Raw genomic sequence first — 23,871 nt, 5'->3', positions numbered from 1 at the left:
TAACTTAGGGTTGTCTTTAGTAACAAGAGTTTATTTCTTCGCAAGCACACTTTTTAGCAGCATAAGGATAATGAAAGACTGGGAAAAAACATAACCTTTTAATTTGTACCGTGCAGTTTGCACGCAGCTCTTTGATGGCAGCTCGTAGCTCACTGGGCTAGATTATGATTGTAACTTATGAACTGCACAGAAACAAAAGAACCTCTAACAAAAGTAGCATCCCACTGCTATGCACATAAAATACTGTTCTTTGTGTGATACACGTTCTTTGCAGCAGGCATATTAACCCTCTGTGCTACCTCAGGTGAGTCAAAACTGACACTAGACAAAAGTCCCATCTCTCTCCAGCAGGTGCATTAATCACCAGAGTTATCTTGACACTTTTCTTTTTGCCTGAAAGATGCTGGATGCACAAGGAACTTTGCAGTACTTTTAAAAGTTGTGCAGAAAAGGAACAATAACTGTTAAAAACGTAGGCGTTTTGCAGAGGTCCCAGCTGGAGATGTGCCTCCCCTGGGAATGTGTCACAGACCCCTGGGGTCCGGGGACCACAGGTTGGGAACCGCTGGCTTAAGTAGTTGAAAATCTGGAGCAGTGAGATTTGGACACAGTAGACAGTGGTGAGTGGTTGTTGGAACAGGAACCTGTAGGAGGCTGGACTGGCTTGTAGTGAGTACCAAGGGGTACTTGCACCTTGCACCAGGCCCAGTTATCCCTTATTAGTGTATAGGGTGTCTAGCAGCTTAGGCTGATAGATAATGGTAGCTTAGCAGAGCAGCTTAGGCTGAACTAGGAGACGTGTGAAGCTACTACAGTACCACTTAGTGTCATATGCACAATATCATAAGAAAACACAATACACAGTTATACTAAAAATAAAGGTACTTTATTTTTATGACAATATGCCAAAGTATCTTAGAGTGTACCCTCAGTGAGAGGATAGGAAATATACACAAGATATATATACACAATACCAGAAATATGCAGTATAGTCTTAGAAAACAGTGCAAACAATGTATAGTTACAATAGGATGCAATGGGGAAACATAGGGATAGGGGCAACACAAACCATATACTCCAAAAGTGGAAGGTGAACCACGAATGGACCCCAAACCTATGTGACCTTGTAGAGGGTCGCTGGGACTATTAGAAAATAGTGAGAGTTAGAAAAATAACCCTCCCCAAGACCCTGAAAAGTGAGTGCAAAGTGCACTAAAGTTCCCCTAAGGACAAAATAGTCGTGTTAGAGGAATAATGCAGGAAAGACACAAACCAGCAATGCAACAACTGTGGATTTCCAATCTAGGGTACCTGTGGAACAAGGGGACCAAGTCCAAAAGTCACAAGCAAGTCGGAGATGGGCAGATGCCCAGGAAATGCCAGCTGCGGGTGCAAAGAAGCTTCGACTGGACAGAAGAAGCTGAGGTTTCTGCAGGAACGAAAAGGGCTAGAGACTTCCCCTTTGGTGGACGGATCCCTCTCGCCTTGGAGAGTCGTGCAGAAGTGGTTTCCCGCTGGAAGGACGCCAACAAGCCTTGCTACATGCAAATCGTGCGTTTGGCGTTTTTGGACGCTGCCGGGGCCCAGGAGGGACCAGGAGGTCGCAAATTGGACCTGAAGAGAGAGGGGACGTCGAGCAAGACAAAGAGCCCTCACTGAAGCAGGTAGCACCCGGAGAAGTGCCAGAAACAGGCACTACGAGGATGCGTGAAACGGTGCTCGCCGAAGTTGCACAAAGGAGTCCCACGTCGCCGGAGACCAACTTAGAAAGTCGTGCAATGCAGGTTAGAGTGCCGTGGACCCAGGCTTGGCTGTGCACGAAGGATTTCCGCCGGAAGTGCACAGGGGCCGGAGTAGCTTGCAAAGTCGCGGTTCCCAGCAATGCAGCCCAGCGAGGTGAGGCAAGGACTTACCTCCACCAAACTTGGGCTGAAGAGTCACTGGACTGTGGGGGTCACTTGGACAGTGTCGCTGGATTCGAGGGACCTCGCTCGTCGTGCTGAGAGGAGACCCAAGGGACCGGTAATGCAGCTTTTTGGTGCCTGCGGTTGCAGGGGGAAGATTCCGTCGACCCACGGGAGATTTCTTCGGAGCTTCTGGTGCAGAGAGGAGGCAGACTACCCCCACAGCATGCACAAGCAGGAAAACAGTCGAGAAGGCGGCAGGATCAGCGTTACAGAGTTGCAGTAGTCGTCTTTGCTACTATGTTGCAGGTTTGCAGGCTTCCAGCGCGGTCAGCGGTCGTTTCCTTATCAGAAGGTGAAGAGGGAGATGCAGAGGAACTCCGATGAGCTCTTGCATTCGTTATCTAAAGTTTCCCCAGAGACAGAGACCCTAAATAGCCAGAAAAGAGGGTTTGGCTACCTAGGAGAGAGGAAAGGCTACTAACACCTGAAGGAGCCTATCAGCAGGAGTCTCTGACGTCACCTGGTGGCAATGGCCACTCAGAGCAGTCCAGTGTGCCAGCAGCACCTCTGTTTCCAAGATGGCAGAGGTCTGGAGCACACTGGAGGAGCTCTGGACACCTCCCAGGGGAGGTGCAGGTCAGGGGAGTGGTCACTCCCCTTTCCTTTGTCCAGTTTCGCGCCAGAGCAGGGGCTAAGGGGTCCCTGAACCGGTGTAGACTGGCTTATGCAGAATTGGGCACATCTGTGCCCAACAAAGCATTTCCAGAGGCTGGGGGAGGCTACTCCTCCCCTGCCTTCACACCATTTTCCAAAGGGAGAGGGTGTCACACCCTCTCTCAGAGGAAGTTCTTTGTTCTGCCATCCTGGGCCACGCCTGGCTGGAGCCCAGGAGGGCAGCTGCCTGTCTGAGGGGTTGGCAGCAGCAGCAGCTGCAGTGAAACCCCAGGAAGGGCAGTCTGGCAGTACCAGGGTCTGTGCTACAGACCACTGGGATCATGGAATTGTACCAACAATGCCAGGATGGCATAGAGGGGGCAATTCCATGATCATAGACATGTTACATGGCCATATTCGGAGTTACCATGGTGAAGCTACATATAGGTAGTGACCTATATGTAGTGCACGCGTGTAATGGTGTCCCCGCACTCACAAAGTTCAGTGAATTGGCTCTGAACAATGTGGGGGCACCTTGGCTAGTGCCAGGGTGCCCTCACACTAAGTAACTTTGCACCTAACCAATACCAGGTAAAGGTTAGACATATAGGTGACTTATAAGTTACTTAAGTGCAGTGTAAAATGGCTGTGAAATAACGTGGACGTTATTTCACTCAGGCTGCAGTGGCAGGCCTGTGTAAGAATTGTCAGAGCTCCCTATGGGTGGCAAAAGAAATGCTGCAGCCCATAGGGATCTCCTGGAACCCCAATACCCTGGGTACCTCAGTACCATATACTAGGAAATTATAAGGGTGTTCCAGTAAGCCAATGTAAATTGGTAAAAATGGTCACTAGCCTGTCAGTGACAATTTGGAAAGAAATGAGAGAGCATAACCACTGAGGTTCTGGTTAGCAGAGCCTCAGTGAGACAGTTAGGCACCACACAGGGAACATATACATGCACACCTATGAGCACTGGGGCCCTGTGTGACAGGGTCCCAGTGACACATACATATAGGCCACAAACCTATGAGCACTGGGGTCCTGACCAGCAGGATCCCAGTGACACATAACAAACATACTGAAAACATAGTGTTTTCACTATGAGCACTGAGGCCTGGCTATCAGGATCCCAGTGAGACAGTGAAAACAGTGACAAACACCCTGACATACACTCACAAACAGGCCAAAAGTGGGGGTAACAAGGCTAGAAAGAGGCTACCTTCTCACACAACCTCCAAGTCATGTGCTGCTTTTTGCAGAGAATGTAGCAACATTTGTTGACACAGCTAATGCAAACAGCAGAACATAACACAGTAACATGCACAAAGCAACGTAATGCAATTAAAACAAAACGGCACATCGCATGAAAACAGTAAGTCTCATCACAGATAAGGCAGCACAACACACAACACAAAACATGAGAAAAAAATGCCCCACAACTGATATACAGAAGCATTCTTGTCACAGATTAGGATCACTCGAATCCTGTTTTCACAGTATGGTGGTGAAAAGTGTGTGCACCAACCACTGCCTTAACCCACCACCAACAGCAAGGCACAGCGCCAGGCAAAGGGCTTTGCAATCCGGTCCGAGCCTTAAAGTGTCACTTGCAGTGCTCGCTTGGGCAGATGTGCTAACCTTTCGTGCAACACAGCAATCAGAGTTGTGTGAGAGGGAGAGAGCAGAACAGCGCAGTTTTCACTCTTGCGGCGCTGCCCATGAGCCAGAAACAAACACCAACACACGAGCATCAAGGCTGTGTGTGTGTGGTGCCAGGCAGAGGCTCTGTACTGCATGGGGGCGCTTCCTGTGCAAAATATTATCCTTCGAAACAGTTCAATACTTGTCCAACGTTGTATGTGTGCGGCACAAGGCAGCACACCCACACATATAAAGTTTGGAGAAATAAAAGTATTTCTCAATATGAAGAGCAGCCTCGAAGAGACGCTCTGGTGGAAAGCGCTGTCTCCACATGCTAGCAGGTAGGTCTTCGCGTCACAAAGGATGGAGGTTTCATGAGAAAGCCCATGCAGCACCCATGGAGCGCCTCTTTCACACAAAAGAAGTAACAGAAAGCAGTGCATAGCACCTCCCCCTCTTCGGTCAGGGCTTTAGGGTCAGCACTGGACATAAATCCCAATGTTATACCTTGCACTCGTTTCTGTCACATGACCGTTATTTCAAATTAATAAAAAAATACACCTTTGTGTGTCCTCAGCCTCTGAATATGCTGTTTACTTCCAGGTCCTTGATCTGTTCTCTGTTTCCTCCCCTTGTCCCTTGGTCTCTGGATCTGTTTCCTCCCCTGGTCCCTCGGTCTCTGGTTCTGTTTCCTCCCCTGTTCCTTTGGTCTCTGGGTCTGTTTCCTCCCCCGGTCTCTTGGTCTCTGGTTCTATTTCCTCCCATGGTCCCCCATTCTCTTGGCCTGTTTCCTCCCCTGGTCCCTTGGTCTCTGGTTCTGTTTCCTCCCCTGGTCCCTCGGTCTCTGGGTCTGTTTCTTCCCCTGGTCCCTTGGTCTCGGGGTCTGTTTCATCCCCTGGTCCCTCAGTCTCTCGGTCAGTTTCCTCCCCTGGTCCCTTGGTCCCTGGCTCTGGTTCCTCTCTCGGTCTCTGGGTCTGATCCCTCCCCTGGTCCCTCGGTCTCTGGTTCTGTTTCCTCCCCGGGTCCCTCGGTCTCTGGGTCTGTTTCCTCCCCTTGTCCCTTAGTCTCTGGCTCTGTTTCCTCCCCTGGTCCCTCAGTCTCTGGCTCTGTTTCCTCCTTCAGTCTCTGGCTCTGTTTCCTCCCCTGGTCCCTCGGTCTCTGGATCTGTTTCCTCACCTGGTCCCTCGGTCTCTGGGTCTGTTTCCTCCCCTGGTCCCTCGGTCTCTGGCTCTGTTTCCTCCCCTGGTCCCTCGGTCTCTGGCTCTGTTTCCTCCCTCGGTATCTGGGTCTGTTTCCTCCCCTGCTCCCTAGGTCTCTGGGTCTGTTTCCTCCCCTGGTCCCTCGGTCTCTGGCTCTGTTTCCTCCCCTGTTCCTTTGGTCTCTGGCTCTGTTTCCTCCCTGGCCCCTCGGTCTCTGGGTCTGTTTCCTCCTCTGGTCCCTCGTTCTCTGGGTCTGTTTCCTCTCCTGGGCCCTCGGTCTCTGGGTCTGTTTCCTCCCCTGGTCCCCTGGTCTCTGGCTCTGTTTCCTCCCCTGGTCCCTCGGTCTCTGGCTCTGTTTCCTCCCCTGGTCCCTCGGTCTCTGGCTCTGTTTCCTCCACTGGTCCCCTGGTCTCTGCCTCTGTTTCCTCCCCTGGTCCCTCGGTCTCTGGCTCTGTTTCCTCCCCTGGTCCCTCGGTCTCTGGCTCTGTTTCCTTCCTCGGTATCTGGGTCTGTTTCCTCTCCTGGGCCCTCGGTCTCTGGGTCTGTTTCCTCCCCTGGTCCCCTGGTCTCTGGCTCTGTTTCCTCCCCTGGTCATCCGGTCTCTGGGTCTGTTTCCTCCCCTGGTCCCTCGGTCTCTGGGTCTGTTTCCTCCCCTGGTCTCTGGATCTGTTTCCTCTCCTGGTCCCTCGGTCTCTGGGTCTGTTTCCTCCCCTGGTCCCTTGGTCTCTGGTTCTGTTTCCTCCCCTGGTCCCCCGGTCTCTGGGTCTGTTTCCTCCCCTGGTCCCTTGGTCTCTGGTTCTGTTTCCTCCCCTGGTCCCCTGGTCTCTGGGTCTGTTTCCTACCATGGTCCCTCGGTCTCTGGGTCTGTTTCCTCCCCTGGTCCCTCGGTCTCTGGCTCTGTTTCCTCCCCTGGTCCCTTGGTCTCTGGCTCTGTTTCCTCCCCTGGTCCCTTGGTCTCTGGGTCTGTTTCATCCCCTGGTCCCTCAGTCTCTCGGTCAGTTTCCTCCCCTGGTCCCTTGGTCCCTGGCTCTGGTTCCTCTCTCAGTCTCTGGGTCTGATGCCTCCCCTGGTCCCTTGGTCTCTGGTTCTGTTTCCTCCCCTGTTCCTTTGGTCTCTGGGTCTGTTTCCTCCCCTGGTCCCTCGGTCTCTGGATCTGTTTCCTCCCCTGGTCCTTTGGTCTCTGGGTCTGTTTCCTCCCCTGGTCCCTCGGTCTCTGGTTCTGTTTCCTCCCCTGGTCCCTCGGTCTCTGGGTCTGTTTCCTCCCCTGGTCCCTCGGTCTCTGGTTCTGTTTCCTCCCCTGGTCCTTTGGTCTCTGGCTCTGTTTCATCCCCTGGTCCCTCAGGCTCTGGGTCTGTTTCCTCCCCTGGTCCCTCGGTCTCTGGGTCTGTTTCCTCTCTCGGTCTCTGGATCTGTTTCCTCCCCTGGTCCCTCGGTATCTGGGTCAGTTTCCTCCCCTGATCTCTGGGTCTGTTTCCTCCCCTGGTCTCTGGGTCTGTTTCTTCTCCTGGTCCCTCGGTCTCTTGGTCTGTTTCCCCCCCTGCTCCCTTGGTCTCTTGGTCTGTTTCCTCCCCTGGTCCCTTGGTCTCTGGCTCTGTTTCTTCTCCTGGTCCCTCGGTCTATGGCTCTGTTTCCTCCCCTGGGCCCTCGGTCTCTGGATCTGTTTCCTCCCCTGGTCCCTCGGTCTCTGGTTCTGTTTCCTCCCCTGTTCCTTTGGTCTCTGGGTCTGTTTCCTCCCCCGGTCTCTTGGTCTCTGGTTCTATTTCCTCCCATGGTCCCCCGTTCTCTTGGCCTGTTTCCTCCCCTGGTCCCTTGGTCTCTGGCTCTGTTTCCTCCCCTGGTCCCTCGGTCTCTGTGTCTGTTTCTTCCCCTGGTCCCTTGGTCTCTGGGTCTGTTTCATCCCCTGGTCCGTCAGTCTCTCTGTCAGTTTCCTCCCCTGGTCCCTTGGTCCCTGGCTCTGGTTCCTCTCTCGGTCTCTGGGTCTGATCCCTCCCCTGGTCCCTCGGTCTCTGGATCTGTTTCCTCCCCTGGTCCCTCGGTCTCTGGGTCTGTTTCCTCCCCTGGTCCCTCGGTCTCTGGGTCGGTTTCCTCCCCTGGTCCCTTGGTCTCTGGGTCTGTTTCCTCCCCTGGTCCGTTGGTCACTGGGTCTGTTTCCTCCCCTGGTCCCTCGGTCTCTGGCTCTGTTTCTTCTCCTGGTCCCTCAGTCTCTGGCTCTGTTTCCTCCCCTGGGCCCTCGGTCTCTGGATCTGTTTCCTCCCCTGGTCCCTCTTTCTCTGGTTCTGTTTCCTCCCCTGTTCCTTTGGTCTCTGGGTCTGTTTCCTCCCCCGGTCTCTTGGTCTCTGGTTCTATTTCCTCCCATGGTCCCCCATTCTCTTGGCCTGTTTCCTCCCCTGGTCCCTTGGTCTCTGGCTCTGTTTCCTCCCCTGGTCCCTCGGTCTCTGGGTCTGTTTCTTCCCCTGGTCCCTTGGTCTCGGGGTCTGTTTCATCCCCTGGTCCCTCAGTCTCTCTGTCAGTTTCCTCCCCTGGTCCCTTGGTCCCTGGCTCTGGTTCCTCTCTCGGTCTCTGGGTCTGATCCCTCCCCTGGTCCCTCGGTCTCTGGTTCTGTTTCCTCCCCGGGTCCCTCGGTCTCTGGGTCTGTTTCCTCCCCTGGTCCCTCGGTCTCTGGCTCTGTTTCTTCTCCTGGTCCCTCGGTCTCTGGCTCTGTTTCCTCCCCTGGTCCCTCAGTCTCTGGCTCTGTTTCCTCCTTCAGTCTCTGGCTCTGTTTCCTCCCCTGGTCCCTCGGTCTCTGGATCTGTTTCCTCACCTGGTCCCTCGGTCTCTGGGTCTGTTTCCTCCCCTGGTCCCCCGGTCTCTGGCTCTGTTTCCTCCCCTGGTCCCTCGGTCTCTGGCTCTGTTTCCTCCCTCGGTATCTGGGTCTGTTTCCTCCCCTGGTCCCTTGGTCTCTGGCTCTGTTTCCTCCCCTGGTCATCCGTCTGTGGGTCTGTTTCCTCCCCTGGTCCCTCGGTCTCTGGCTCTGTTTCCTCCCCTGGTCCCTCGGTCTCTGGCTCTGTTTCCTCCCCTGGTCCCTAGGTCTCTGGGTCTGTTTCCTCCCCTGGTCCCTCGGTCTCTGGCTCTGTTTCCTCCCCTGTTCCTTTGGTCTCTGGCTCTGTTTCCTCCCTGGCCCCTCGGTCTCTGGGTCTGTTTCCTCCTCTGGTCCCTCGTTCTCTGGGTCTGTTTCCTCTCCTGGGCCCTCGGTCTCTGGGTCTGTTTCCTCCCCTGGTCCCCTGGTCTCTGGCTCTGTTTCCTCCCCTGGTCCCTCGGTCTCTGGCTCTGTTTCCTCCCCTGGTCCCTCGGTCTCTGGCTCTGTTTCCTCCACTGGTCCCCTGGTCTCTGCCTCTGTTTCCTCCCCTGGTCCCTCGGTCTCTGGCTCTGTTTCCTCCCCTGGTCCCTCGGTCTCTGGCTCTGTTTCCTTCCTCGGTATCTGGGTCTGTTTCCTCTCCTGGGCCCTCGGTCTCTGGGTCTGTTTCCTCCCCTGGTCCCCTGGTCTCTGGCTCTGTTTCCTCCCCTGGTCATCCGGTCTCTGGGTCTGTTTCCTCCCCTGGTCCCTCGGTCTCTGGGTCTGTTTCCTCCCCTGGTCTCTGGATCTGTTTCCTCTCCTGGTCCCTCGGTCTCTGGGTCTGTTTCCTCCCCTGGTCCCTTGGTCTCTGGTTCTGTTTCCTCCCCTGGTCCCCCGGTCTCTGGGTCTGTTTCCTCCCCTGGTCCCTTGGTCTCTGGTTCTGTTTCCTCCCCTGGTCCCCTGGTCTCTGGGTCTGTTTCCTACCATGGTCCCTCGGTCTCTGGGTCTGTTTCCTCCCCTGGTCCCTCGGTCTCTGGCTCTGTTTCCTCCCCTGGTCCCTTGGTCTCTGGCTCTGTTTCCTCCCCTGGTCCCTTGGTCTCTGGGTCTGTTTCATCCCCTGGTCCCTCAGTCTCTCGGTCAGTTTCCTCCCCTGGTCCCTTGGTCCCTGGCTCTGGTTCCTCTCTCAGTCTCTGGGTCTGATGCCTCCCCTGGTCCCTTGGTCTCTGGTTCTGTTTCCTCCCCTGTTCCTTTGGTCTCTGGGTCTGTTTCCTCCCCTGGTCCCTCGGTCTCTGGATCTGTTTCCTCCCCTGGTCCTTTGGTCTCTGGGTCTGTTTCCTCCCCTGGTCCCTCGGTCTCTGGTTCTGTTTCCTCCCCTGGTCCCTCGGTCTCTGGGTCTGTTTCCTCCCCTGGTCCCTCGGTCTCTGGTTCTGTTTCCTCCCCTGGTCCTTTGGTCTCTGGCTCTGTTTCATCCCCTGGTCCCTCAGGCTCTGGGTCTGTTTCCTCCCCTGGTCCCTCGGTCTCTGGGTCTGTTTCCTCTCTCGGTCTCTGGATCTGTTTCCTCCCCTGGTCCCTCGGTATCTGGGTCAGTTTCCTCCCCTGATCTCTGGGTCTGTTTCCTCCCCTGGTCTCTGGGTCTGTTTCTTCTCCTGGTCCCTCGGTCTCTTGGTCTGTTTCCCCCCCTGCTCCCTTGGTCTCTTGGTCTGTTTCCTCCCCTGGTCCCTTGGTCTCTGGGTCTGTTTCCTCCCCTGGTCCCTCGGTCTCTGGGTCACTTTCCTCCCCTGGTCCCTTGGTCTCTGGGTCTGTTTCCTCCCCTGGTCCGTTGGTCACTGGGTCTGTTTCCTCCCCTGGTCCCTCGGTCTCTGGCTCTGTTTCTTCTCCTGGTCCCTCGGTCTATGGCTCTGTTTCCTCCCCTGGGCCCTCGGTCTCTGGATCTGTTTCCTCCCCTGGTCCCTCGGTCTCTGGTTCTGTTTCCTCCCCTGTTCCTTTGGTCTCTGGGTCTGTTTCCTCCCCCGGTCTCTTGGTCTCTGGTTCTATTTCCTCCCATGGTCCCCCGTTCTCTTGGCCTGTTTCCTCCCCTGGTCCCTTGGTCTCTGGCTCTGTTTCCTCCCCTGGTCCCTCGGTCTCTGTGTCTGTTTCTTCCCCTGGTCCCTTGGTCTCTGGGTCTGTTTCATCCCCTGGTCCCTCAGTCTCTCTGTCAGTTTCCTCCCCTGGTCCCTTGGTCCCTGGCTCTGGTTCCTCTCTCGGTCTCTGGGTCTGATCCCTCCCCTGGTCCCTCGGTCTCTGGTTCTGTTTCCTCCCCTGGTCCCTCGGTCTCTGGCTCTGTTTCCTCCCCTGGTCCCTTGGTCTCTGGCTCCGTTTCCTCCCCTGGTCCCTCGGTCTCTGGCTCTATTTCCTCCCCTGTTCCCTCGGTCTCTGGCTCTGTTTCCTCCCTCGGTATCTCGGTCTGTTTCCTCCCCTGGTACCTTGGTCTCTGGCTCTGTTTCCTCCCCTGGTCATCCGGTCTCTGGGTCTGTTTCCTCCACTGGTCCCTCGGTCTCTGGATCTGTTTCCTCCCCTGGTCCCTCGGTCTCTGGGTCTGTTTCCTCCCCTGGTCCCTCGGTCTCTGGGTCAGTTTCCTCCCCTGGTCCCTTGGTCTCTTGGTCTGATTCATCTCCTGGTGCCTCGGTCTCTGGCTCTGTTTCCTCCCCTTGTCCCTTGGTCTCTGGGTCTGTTTCTTCTCCTGGTCCCTCGTCTCTGGGTCTGTTTCTTCTCCTGGTCCCTCGGTCTCTGGGTCTGTTTCCTCCCCTGGTCCCTTGGTCTCTGGCTCTGTTTGCTCCCCTGGTCCCTTGGTCTCTGGGTCTGTTTCCTCTCCTGGTCCCTTGGTCTCTTGGTCTGTTTCCTCCCTCGGTATCTGGGTCTGTTTCCTCCCCTGGTCCCTCGGTCTCTGGGTCTGTTTCATCCCCTGGTCCCTCGGTCTCTTGGTCTGTTTCATCCCCTGGTCCCTCGGTCTCTTGGTCTGTTTCATCCCCTGGTCTCTCGGTCTCTTGGTTTGTTTCCTCCCCTGGTCCCTTGGTCCCTGGCTCTGGTTCCTCCCTTGGTTCCTCGGTCTCTGGTTCTGTTTCCTCCCCTTGTCCCTCGGTCTCTGGCTCTGTTTCATCCCCTGGTCCCTCAGTCTCTTGGTCTGTTTCTTCTCCTGGTCCCTCGGTCTCTGGTTCTGTTTCCTCCCCTGGTCCTTTGGTCTCTGGCTCTGTTTCATCCCCTGGTCCCTCAGGCTATGGGTCTGTTTCCTCCCATGGTCCCTCGGTCTCTGGCTCTGTTTCCTCTCTCGGTCTCTGGGTCTGTTTCCTCCCCTGGTCCCTAGGTCTCTGGGTCTGTTTCCTCCCCTGATCTCTGGGTCTGTTTCCTCCCCTGGTCCCTTGGTCTCTGGGTCTGTTTCCTCCCCTGGTCCCTCAGTCTCTGGGTCTGTTTCCTCCCCTGATCTCTGGGTCTGTTTCCTCCCCTGGTCCCTTGGTCTCTGGGTCAGTTTCCTCCCTTGGTCCCTTGGCCTCTGGGTCTGTTTCCTCCCCTGGTCCGTTGGTCACTGGGTCTGTTTCCTCCCCTGGACCCTCGGTCTCTGGCTCTGTTTCTTCTCCTGGGTCCTCGGTCTCTGGATCTGTTTCCTCCTCTGGTCCCTCGGTCTCTGGTTCTGTTTCCTCCCCTGTTCCTTTGGTCTCTGGGTCTGTTTCCTCCCCCGGTCTCTTGGTCTCTGGTTCTATTTCCTCCCATGGTCCCCCGTTCTCTTGGCCTGTTTCCTCCCCTGGTCCCTTGGTCTCTGGCTCTGTTTCCTTCCCTGGTCCCTCGGTCTCTGGCTCTGTTTCTTCCCCTGGTCCCTTGGTCTCTGGCTCTGTTTCATCCCCTGGTCCCTCAGTCTCTGGCTCTGTTTCCTCCCTCGGTATCTGGGTCTGTTTCCTCCCCTGGTACCTTGGTCTCTGGCTCTGTTTCCTCCCTTGGTCCTCTCGGTCTCTGGTTCTGTTTCCTCCCCTTGTCCCTTGGTCTCTGGGTCTGTTTCATCCCCTGGTCCCTTGGTCTCTGGGTCTGTTTCATCCCCTGGTCCCTCGGTCTCTCGGTCTGTTTCTTCTCCTGGTCCCTCAGGCTCTGGGTCTGTTTCCTCCCCTGGTCCCTCGGTCTCTGGCTCTGTTTCCTCTCTCGGTCTCTGGTCAGTTTCCTCCATGGTCCCTTGGTCTCTGGTTCTGTTTCCTCCTATGGTCTCAGAGTTTGTCTCCCTTCAGCTCCCTCCCTTACACAAAAGGCTGTGCTGCAACTTTACTTGCTGCTCTGCATTGTGTGACATCTTGATGAATCTTCTGGGGCTGAATATCCCCCGTGTAATGTCCCCTCTTTGGTTGATTTGCCCAGCCTGTGAGGTTACTGACCTCCCTTGGGCTGGGTGTCCTCTGCTCTCTGGTCCCCTGATTCTTGAACCCGTTTCTCCCTTTGGTGCTATCTTTAGGTCTCGCCAGCCTTGTGTCATAAAAAGTCATAAATAAAAAATGAGTCCTATAGTCATACACAGGTATTGTGAGTCAGCTCTCCTCTCCTATTGGTCTGTTCAACTGTCGTTCTGGGACCTTGGATCTCTGGGTCTGTCCCACCTCTCAGGTATATAAACATGTCATCACACAATCTCTGATGTATTACCAGATGTGATTACTTTAGCTACCAAACCCCAGGCTCTGAGTGTGACCACCCCGCCAGGTATGAAGCATGGTGACCCCATAATCAGTGTATGTGGTATCCCCCTGGGTCCCTGAGACATTGAATGCCTGGGTCTGTGTCATCTCTGAGTTATATAAACATATCACACAATCCCTGGATATAATATCATCTCTGGTTACTTAAGCTCGCCCCCCAGGCTCTGAGTGTGAACCCTGCCAGGTATGAAGCATGGTGACCCCATAATCAGTGTATGTGGTATCCCCCGGGTCTCTGGGACCTTGAGTCCACGTGTCTGTGTCACCTCTGAGTTATATACAATGTTATCCCCAGTCATTGGATGTGCTGTTCCTCTGGTCTCTTGGAACTGTTGAGTCTTTGACTGTGTCTCTTGGGTCTCTGAGCTCACCAATGTCTCGTCTTCTTCTCCTTTAGGTTTACTCCTCGGTCCCCGTCAGCAGCATGAACCCAGGCCTCGGCGCCATGAATACCATGAACACCTACATGACTATGACATCCATGAACTCCGGCGGGAACATGGCCTCCAACTCCTTCAACATGTCGTACGCCAATCCGGGCTTGAGCCCCAGCGGGTTGTCTGGCCTGCACCCTGGTTCCACCGGGCCCATGAATGGCATGTCTGCTGTTGGGCCCACCATGGGCACCTCCGTCAGCCCCAGCAGCATGAACCCCATGTCTGGTCCACAGGCCTCCATGAATGGTCTGAGCTCGTACTCCAGTCTCAGCCCCATCGGCTACGCCTCGAACAACCTGAACCGGAGCAGGGACACCAAGACTTTCCGCAGGAGCTACCCCCACGCCAAGCCCCCGTACTCCTACATCTCGCTCATCACCATGGCCATACAGCAAGCCCCCAGCAAGATGCTGACACTCAGCGAGATCTACCAGTGGATCATGGACCTCTTCCCCTATTACCGCCAGAACCAGCAGCGGTGGCAGAACTCCATCCGCCACTCGCTCTCCTTCAACGACTGCTTCGTCAAGGTGGCCCGCTCCCCGGACAAGCCTGGCAAAGGCTCCTACTGGACCCTGCACCCCGACTCGGGCAATATGTTTGAGAACGGCTGCTACCTCCGCAGGCAGAAGCGCTTCAAGTGTGACAGGCAGGCAGGGGGCTTCAAGGGTGGTCCAGAGGGCAGAAAAGACCCCTCAGGAACCACAAACTCCAGTTCTGCTTCACCCCTGCATCAGGGACACAGTAGGGTCAATCAGATGGATTCTGTCTCTCCAGTATCCAGTGCCTCCAGCAGCCCCAGGGCCCAGGACCACAACAACCCAAGCCACGAGATGAAGCCTGCGTCTGCATCTTCTGGAGGTCCATCCTCCATAACTCATGGATCTCACCCCGCTCACTCTTCTCATCCGCACCACCTCTTAGCACACGAGTCCCAACTCCATCTGAAGGGGGACCCACACTACGCCTTCAACCATCCATTCTCCATCACCAACCTCATGTCCTCTTCAGAGCAGCAACACAAGCTGGACTTCAAGGCCTACGAGCAGGCACTGCAGCAGTACTCGTCCTACGGGGCTGCCCTGCCCTCCATCCCCCTGGGCAGCAGCTCTATGTCCTCCAGGGGAGCTATCGAGCCATCCGCCCTGGAGCCTTCCTATTACCAGGGCCTGTACTCTAGGCAACTCCTCAACACGTCTTAGGTCCTGTCCATGTCCACCCTGGTCTAGTCGATTCTCTCCAGGTGGGCTACCCCTCAGTACTTCACAGCTCGCCTTCCACCAGAGGAGGTTTGTTACATCACAGCAGTACTCAGAGAGTGATAAGTAAGGAGGGACAATTCACTGCAGGCTGCTGCTTCTGAAAGATTAGTAGAGCTAGGACAGAGTCCGCCACATTTCAGATGCTACCTGAGTTATGAGTGACACTAGCCCAGCCCTACAGGCCTTTCAAAGGCATTGATTTCTCTGGAGTTTGCCCCACCTGCTTCAAGCTGAAGTAAGAATGAAACAGGAAGTCTCTCCTCTGGTGGCTCTGAGCAGCCATAATGGCAGCCCGGTGATCCAAGGGTTGGATAGAGGGCAGAGGCTCCTGAAGGCTTGTTGAAGTTACTAAAACGGGTTGGTGGTTCTGCCCCTGTCCCTCCCCCAGTGTAACCCCAGTGGGTTCACAGCTATTTATTTGACTGGAATTCTGCATATTTACACCCATAAAACCACAGAAGAAGCAACGCCCTCTGGAACCTTTCTGAGGAAGAACCTTGGACAGACACTGCTTGGACTTGGGGCGTGGGCATGAGCAGCCCCACCTATTCTGAAATGTACATTGTATCTGCTGAATGTGTTATATATTATACATGTACAAACTCTCATCTTTGAATGTTACATTTTGTGGCTCTATAGTTACATATTTCTCTGACCACCAACCCACCCTTCAGTTTACATTGCGCCCATTCATGGTATCAAGTGTTGACGGCGGAGCCGGCCAATCCGGGTCCCAGGAGGAAGGCTGCATTTCTTTCCTTTGCTATTAACAAAAGTGCCACATGGGTTACAGTTACCCAACTCCAAATAGGTCAAAATGCAGAGATTGGCCTGTGATGGTAGAGCGATGGGCCACAGACGGGTCTCACAATCATGTGCCCAGGTCAATGCTGTTGTGATACCCCACAGTCTGGGTGGCAAAGACCTTGGTCCTGCCACAGCTCATGGTGGGAGGGGGTGTGGCAGCATCCTCTTTTCTTCATTCTTAGTGTAAGGGGCGTGGATAGTATCTTTGTTCCATGGTGTAAGGGAACCTAGGGGACCTCCTTCAGTATTCTGTGGGGGCACACAGCTTCTTTCTACAATGCAAGAAGTCCTGGAAGCATCTGCTTCTCTATGATGTTAGGAAGCCTGGGAGTGTCTCCTTCTCTATGGTGTGAGGAAGTCTGTGAATGTCTCCTTCTCTGTGGTGTGAGGAATCTAGGGGTCCCTCCTTCTGCATGGTGTTAGGAAGTCTGGGAGTGTTTCGTTCTATATGATGTGAGGAGGTCAGGGAATGTCTCCTTCTCTATGGTGTGAGGAAGTCTGGTAGTGCCTCTTTCTCTATGGTGTGAGGAGGCCAGGGAGTGTATCCTTTGAGAAGATGTGGGAGTGTCTCCTGTGCAGTGTGAGCAAGTATGGGAGTGTCTCCTTTTCTATGGTTTGAGGAAGTCTGGAAGTGTCTCTATGGTGTGAGGAGGACGGGGAGTGTCTCTTTTGAGGAGGTATCGGAGTGTCTCCTTCTCCGTGGTGTGAGAAAGTCTAGGAGTGTCACCTTCTCATTAGTATGAGAAAGCCTGGGAGTATCTCCTCGTCTATGTTTTGAGGAAACCTGGAAATGTCTCCTTCTCTATGGTGTCAGGAAGTCTGGGGGGATCCACTCCTCTATGGAGTGAGGAGGCCTGGGAATGTCTCTCTTGAGGAGGCATGTAGGCGTATTTCTTACGTTATGGGGTCAGGAGGCCTCAGAGCCTTTCTTTGGCTATAGTGTGAGAAATCCTGGAAGAGGCTCCTTTTGGTACTCTATAGTTTTAGGGGAGAGGGAGTTTGTGAGGTTGTAAGGGGACACAGAGCTTCTCTATTGGCCACTGTGTTGGCAAAGGAAGTTTGTTGTCCTACAATTAGTAGGAGGAGGAAGGAAGAACCAGAGGGCAGGACAGGGCATCTTTCCCTCTTTCCACAAGTTATGAGGGAGTTGGTAGCTTCTATTATCTTTACTACGAGGGGCTTAAGGTCCGTCTTCTCCTACTCCCTTATGAGGTGGTGCCTATTGGCCTTCCCCAAGGTCTGAGGTGGCAAGGACCTTCACCCTACATCCTATGAGGAGTGCCAGCCTTTCCCTAGGGTTTCGGGGGTGACTGGACCTCTAGTTTGCAGCACTATGATATGGTTCAACAAAGACCTTTTCCTGTGATATATTGGGAGGTGATGGGGCTTTCCCTTCACCTACCCCTTGATGAGTAGAATCAGCGCATGATCCATTTCCCTTGGAAATAGGGGGACATTTCCTTTGCGTTTATATGAGGGGGTCAGGGAGCTTTCCACACACAATGGTATTAGGGATTGGGACACCTTTTCTTATTTCTTGATGTGTGGAGGTGTGGGGGCAATCTCTATTCCTGCCCCTTGATGTGAGGTGGTGTGGGGCACCCTCTATTCCTACCCCTTGATGTGAGGTGTGTGGGGCACCCTCTATTCCTCCCCTTGGTGTGAGGTGGTGTGGGGCACCCTTTATTCCTGCCCCTTGGTGTGAGGTGGTGTGGGGCACCCTCTAATCCTTCCCCTTAGTGTGAGGTGGTGTGGGGCACCCTCTATTCCTTCCCCTTGGTGTGAGGTGGTGTGGGGCCCCCTCTATTCCTGCCCCTTGATGTGAGGTGTGTGGGGCACCCTCTATTCCTCCCCTTGATGTGAGCTGGTGTGGGGCACCCTCTATTCCTGCCCCTTGATGTGAGGTAGTGTGGGACACCCTGTATTCCTGCCCCTTGATGTGAGGTGGTGTGGGGGCACCCTCTATTCCTTCCCCTTGATGTGAGGTGGTGTGGGGCTTCCTCTTCTACCCTTTGATGTGAGGGACTGTGGGGCACCTTTTAGTTCCTGTTCCTCTAAGTGAGGAGGTGTGGAGCACCCTCTATTGCTGCCCTTTGAAGTGAGGGTGTACGGCTTTCTCTTCTCCTGCCATTTGATGTGCAGGGTTTTTCCAATTTCTAGAACCCTTGACGTGTGGGTGAATGTGTTTCCCTTCTCCTGTATCTTGATGTGGGGTGTGTGGTCTTTCCAATGTCCTGCTCCTTGATGTGAAGGTGTGTTGGGCTTTCCCTTCCCCTACATGTGAGGTGTATCTGTTTTCCTCTTCTCCTGCCACGTGGTATGAGGTGGCAGTAGCGGTCACATGTTATGCATTGTGTGAAGGGGGCTTTTCCTTTTCCTGCCCCTAGAGGTAAAGGGGCGTGGCTCTTCTCCATGGTATTAAGGAGCATAGGACTTTCCTCTTTTGTTCCTATTAAGGCACAGTGAGTTTCTCTTTTTTCAAGGCACCAAGAGATGTGGATTGCTCCCTTCTCCACTTTGATGGTATGAGTGCACCAAGAGCATCTTCTGCCCTTTAAATTATGTTTCCCCTTTCCTGCCCCTTATATTGGGGCGAAAAATTCTTCTTCTTCCTACCCATGTACAAGGAGGCGCGGGTCGCTCCCTTCTCCAGTCACTTGATATTAGTGGTCGTTCCCTTTTCCTACCCTCTCATCAGTGCTTAATTTGAGCCGAGGTTAGCCAGTGCTTGGCCCTGGCACTTTTTCTAAACACTGCCACTTATATATGACACTCCACCACATGGTGGCACTGTCTACTATTGAGCAGAGCTCATCAACAAAGTGGTCAATATTCTTTAAAAAATGAAATCAGCTCATCATCCTAACAGCTTGATATGACCTGCGATTGTCCAAAATGTCACACATTTGTCTTACAGTTAGTATTTGGCAATGTTTGGAGGTATGGTGGGTAACCGCAGTGAAATACCTCGGGCCCTGGCACTTTTATTTTTTACAAATTAAGCACTGCTCTTCGTATAAGAAGACATGGGTCCCAATGTATGAGGAAGCAGGGTGTGTCCTTTTCTCCTGTCACACAGTGTCCGCAGGGGTCACATGATCGAGTCCTGTGATAGGGAGGAGTTTTCTTATTTCCCTTGTCTTAATGCTACCAGATTTTATTGCTATTTTATTTTGAAAAACCCTTAACTTATTGCATGGTTTACACCTTATTTTGTTACTTTTCTGATGAAGTTGCTTTAAATGATGTTCTAATAAATAAATGGGGCTCACATGCTGATTGTGTTAATTTTATAAAGGTAAATGTGATTGAAAAAGAAACATTGACTTAAAAGGTGAATAAAGGAAAGACTTGAATGGCTGGCTCAGTGATTTACAAAGAATAAAGACGCCATAGAAGTCTGTCTGGCGGCTACTTTTGAAACATAACCCATGTGGGATTCTACTAAGGCAGTAAAGCGAGTGTTCCAAAAACACAGGGATGTACCAAACCAAATGTAGTTGTTTTAGCTAACTTAGGGCCTTATTTTGACTTGGGCAGGAAGTCCACTGTCCGTCATGGTGGCAGGGTAATCTACCCGACCACACCAACTGGCCTACTGCCTGCCAAATTACAAGATCACTGCTGACCCTGTGGAATCTCTGAAGGCACAAAAAACTTGGTGAGTGTCCCAAAATGGGGGATTGCTTCTGAAAAACAAAACATTAATATCCCCTACACACTAGGAGGTGTTCCTAACAGACTGCAAAAGAAAAGACATCAGAGCATCTACTCTAAATAGAGCGGGTGCAGTGCTTTATTCTTTAGTGTGTTGTTCTCTCTTTCTACCTTGCTTGCTTATTCCGGGTGATATGCACAATGAAAATGCTCCTTGATTCTTAATGCTTTATACATTGCTTGTGCTCCTGTGACACGAAATGAGGGCCTTTATCACTGGAAATCAGCTACAGAATACCAAATCGTGAACAACATCTGTAACTACTGTCCTAGTTACGGTAACTGCATCTGCGTTAGTACAGGCACAAGTTTCTCCCCGTCCAGAAAATAAAGAAACTATTTCTGCTCTATACATAAACTTACTGCAAAGAGGCATTTGGATGAAGGCATCTGAAGGTGGACAAAAGGTCCTCCTTGAAGTGGGGGGTGCAGCGGGTGTGCGCTCAATAACTGCCCCAATACAGTGGGCTTCACAAATGGAACAGGTAGAGCAATAGTGCTGGGACACTAAAGGGAAATATGGGCAAACCTGTGCTATTTTAGCATCTCAGAGCATACAGTCTCCGTGATCATGCGGATACCCATGGAATATTCATGCTAAATTGGAAAGGAGAATTCTTGGTGCTACAGCTCTTCCGTGGTGCCCCTCCAGATACCAAGTGGATTCTTTTTACAGGTATGTTTGATCATTACCTGTTTCTTGATCTCTGGAGTGCAACTCTACAATATAGACAAAAGCTCGAACGTTGATGCACATGATACATCAGTCTGAGATATGTATCTCAGCAGAGCCAATGTTAAAGTCAAAGCAGTATTTCTTTTAGATACTTCACCCTGCACAGTCTGCCGTGCGATACATTTCACAATAGACATTTGCAATGTTGAAAGGTAACATAAATCCAATTTTAAATAGGTGTTCTCAGGGGGGGGTTAGGAAACAATTCTGCATAAAACATAATCCTAAATTATGTGCAACTCCAAAGACATATTTTGCATGAGTAAATATTGTCTCAATCTTTTACAAGGTTAACGTACAAGCCTCAGTCCACGTGATCAGTTCTGCAACCTGTGCTGAATGCACTTGTGGCAAACATATACTTTCAGCAACCTCCTACAACCTGGCTAGAGCTTAACCAGATGCTAGGTGCCTTGATCATTTCTAAGACATAAGCCATCAGTAGTAAATGAGCAGACAGCTGGGAATTGCTTCATTAGAGAGACCCGTATGGGGCTTAGAAGGTACATGGTAATGAGAGAGTCATGGGGTTCTCCATCTTCCTCAGTTGGCAGGAGGGACACTGGATTCAGAGTAGGCCACCCTATGAGAGTGATGTGTGAAGCCGACAATAAAAGGATTTCATATCAGGCCAGCTGCGCTGAGGGTAAGTGATGTCTTTACATAGCGCTTAGAAAAACAATGACCACATGGGGAAGTGTAACTATAAGTGTTGACCCAAGGACATTATTCTCCGATGCTTCAGGTAGTTGAGCTGGAGCGGCTACTGAGCACAAGCACAGTGGGCGACCAGCTGCCTCTGAATGTGTCACTGCTGACTAGTAAGCTACTGGTCTCTTATCTCCATGGTCCTACAGCAACACACCAGGAACAAACCCATCATCTCCAAGACAATACAATGTAAAGGGTTTGTAGTAACCCAAAGGCAGTGCAGAAAACAAAGCTCCCTTAAGCTTAGTGAAGGCTAGGGGCCTGATTTAGATATTGGCAATGGGGTTATCCCATCACAACGGTGATGGATCTCCTGTCTGCCAAAACCTAAAACCCATAGGATATCTCCAGATTTGGATGTCGGCGGGTGGGATATCTATCACTGTTGTGATGGAGTAATAGAGTAATCCATCAGCCAAAATGTACATCAGGCCCTAGGCCTGCCTCCCCAGTCACGAGCAAGAGTTCTGCAGTCTCCTTCTTAATAATCGTGAAGGGTTTTACTAGTGAGCATTAATCTTGGATCCTTTGTCTGCAGTAAACCATTACCCAACACGGTGTAGCTGTGGAGAGGCGAGAGGTCTCCGTAACTTACAAACAGGTTCAGGTCTTCCTGCTGCTAAATGCCTTTGTCCAGGAGAAATGTCATGACCTTGACCATGAATCTGAGTTAAAAATACATTGTATTTGTTCTCTCAGAGGTTTATACCCTTTTTTAGGCCATACACTAAGCAAATATAATGAATCAATCTTGCACTGTTCCTGGGATTTTTAGTCACCAGCAAATCATCAGCTTATTGAACCCATGTTGATCATCCAGAGACGACAAGCGCATCCAGATCTTTCTTGAGCGTCCCTCTCCGTACCGTGTCCTATATTTCTGCTGACTCTCCCTCCTCTGACATTACTCCTACGAGTCCCTCCGCTGACCCTCCCTCCTCTGACATTACTCCCACGAGTCCCTCCGCTGACCCTCCCTCCTCTGACATTACTCCCACGAGTCCCTCCGCTGACCCTCCCTCCTCTGACATTACTCCCACGAGTCCCTCCGCTGACCCTCCCTCCTCTGACATTACTCCTACGAGTCCCTCCACTGACCCTCCCTCCTCTGACATTACTCCTACGAGTCCCTCCGCTGACCCTCCCTTTGACCATTTTCTCAGAGATAGCACACACCACTCTTAGGTCTTTTGGAAGTCTGCACACTTTTATTTAGCAGAATTAGCAGAGCAGGCAAGGTGCAGTACTGCTACTCAAAGTAGCAGTATGTCCCCTCAGCAAGCAGTGAGCACTTATATCAACCCTTGCACAATTTGCAGGACTTTTTCTACATATATTGCTTCAAATAAGCATGCATGGGACAGAGACCGCAACTCGGATCAGAGATGCACAGTTTTCTCATGAGAAGAATGAACAAGGACCTTGAAAAGGATACAGGGCATGAACTACCAGACACTGAGCTACTCACTTTGAGATCCACGCTTAATAGAGCGAACCATGAAACTGAGGCTGAATGCGACAGAAGCAAGAGTGCAGCACAGGCTCTCTGTAAGACGAGGACAATGCAAAGACAAAGTGGCAGTGGCGAAGGGCCACATGTAGGGCAAAGTGTGCGCAGCGAGACAGCTTGCTGCATGCATGACAGCGAAGGTGCATGAGTGTGCCGCATTTAAAAGAATACGGCACATTCCTGCCTCTCCCTGCGCTGGCAACATCCTGACTGCCTAGTGCCAACACAGGCATCCGTGCACCATAGTGCCAGGGGGCCTACGCTGTAAGGATTGTTTTGTGCAAGAAGGGTCCTCCCCTGATGCATTTTCTGTGTGTGCTTGCAGAATGCAGCACACATAGGAAGACAAAGTAATGAGTAGAAATAAAGACAATTCTCCTCGTTGCGCATCACCTGGGAAGATGTACATTTTGGCACATTCTAAGGTCTACCACTTCTGGTAAATCTGGGAACGTGTCAAAATGCATGGCTGTTGCGTGGGAACACCCATGCAATACCCATGGAATGCCTCCCTTGGGCAGAGTAACACAACACAGCAATATGTGCTGCCCTGAGTTACTCCAAATTTATCAAACCTCTCATGGCCACACAAGGTGACCTCACGTGGCTTTATAAATCGCATTTAGGGCTTGCGTCACACATGCACCACATTGCATGGTGAAAAGTGACGCAACCCCAGTCATAAATATTCCCTTAAGAAAATAAGGCATCAGCTGTAGCAGAGGAAGTTTGGGCTGGACTGTTCCTATTGGCGCAAGGTCAATGATTTGCACATTTCTGTGCCCAAACTGAGGAGGCATGGTGTGGAAAATAATGAAGGACTGGGATGCAGTCCAAATATTTGCCAGTGGCTGAGATTAATTCAAGCATTCCTTTCATCACTTTTTTAATACTTTATTGTGTCGCCCTAAGTGGGAATGGTATGCCCAGACATGGGTCCCATGCACACTGTGTCACTGAAACCAAGAAATACCTGACAGATAAGTATTAACTAGGGTGAAAATGGTTCTGGGTTGCTTTTTTTCTGGTTTGGGGAGTACCTGGCCTGGCAGTTCGGGCTAGACTGTCCCAGTGGACCAGGGACAAGACTGATTTATGCCTGGGGATGTGGCCCAAGTAATTACCACTGGCTGAGATTAATGCAAGCATTCCATCCATCTCTTTTTTATACTTTGGCGTGTTGCTATAAGTGGAAAGGGTAGGCAAGACATGGGTCCCGTGCACACGGTGTCACTGAAACCAAGAAATACCTGGCTGATGAGCCTTAACTAGGGTGGGAATGGTCCTGGGTTGCTTGTTTTCAGGTTTGAGGAGTACCTGGCCTGGCAATTTGGGATGGACTATTCCCATTGGAGTATGGACAAGACTAGTTTGCATATGGCATATGGCTGGGTCCAAACTGAGATGGCATGGTGTGTAAAATAACAATGGATCGGGGTGTGGCCTGGGTAATTACCACTGGCTGAGAGTAATGCAAGCATTCCATCAATAACGTTCTTGCATACTTTAGTAGAACAGTGATTAAAAGCATATTTTGATAAATCTTTTAGTCCCCCCTTTTGTGCTAAATGTGCAAATCTATAGACATTGTTCTGTTTATTACATCGTTCACATAGTCATCATGGGACTTTTCATTCAGAATCAAAATCAATATTATTGCTAAAATCGTCTTCAGAAACAGTCCAAGCCTTTATTAATGGTGGGACGATGAATTAACACACATGCAGCTACCTGTGAATATGCGAATTCAAAAGGCCATCACAATT

General features: G+C 52.0%; 1 protein-coding gene across 1 annotated transcript in view; it reads left to right on the top strand.

Moving 5' to 3' along the window:
* FOXA1 (forkhead box A1) overlaps positions 1 to 18,893 on the top strand; it is a 100,771-nt gene extending 81,878 nt beyond the window's left edge. Inside the window, exon 2 of the mRNA XM_069209147.1 lies at positions 13,323 to 18,893. Within this exon, the coding sequence (XP_069065248.1) occupies positions 13,323 to 14,564 (1,242 nt within the window). The 3' untranslated portion in view covers positions 14,565 to 18,893. The remainder of the gene's footprint in view (positions 1 to 13,322) is intronic.
* Positions 18,894 to 23,871: the final 4,978 nt, after the last annotated feature.

Source organism: Pleurodeles waltl, chromosome 9, assembly GCF_031143425.1.
Source record: "Pleurodeles waltl isolate 20211129_DDA chromosome 9, aPleWal1.hap1.20221129, whole genome shotgun sequence".
Lineage (NCBI taxonomy): Eukaryota > Metazoa > Chordata > Amphibia > Caudata > Salamandridae > Pleurodeles > Pleurodeles waltl.
Note: the sequence above shows the minus strand (reverse complement) of the source record. Positions and strands in the feature narration are given on the sequence as shown.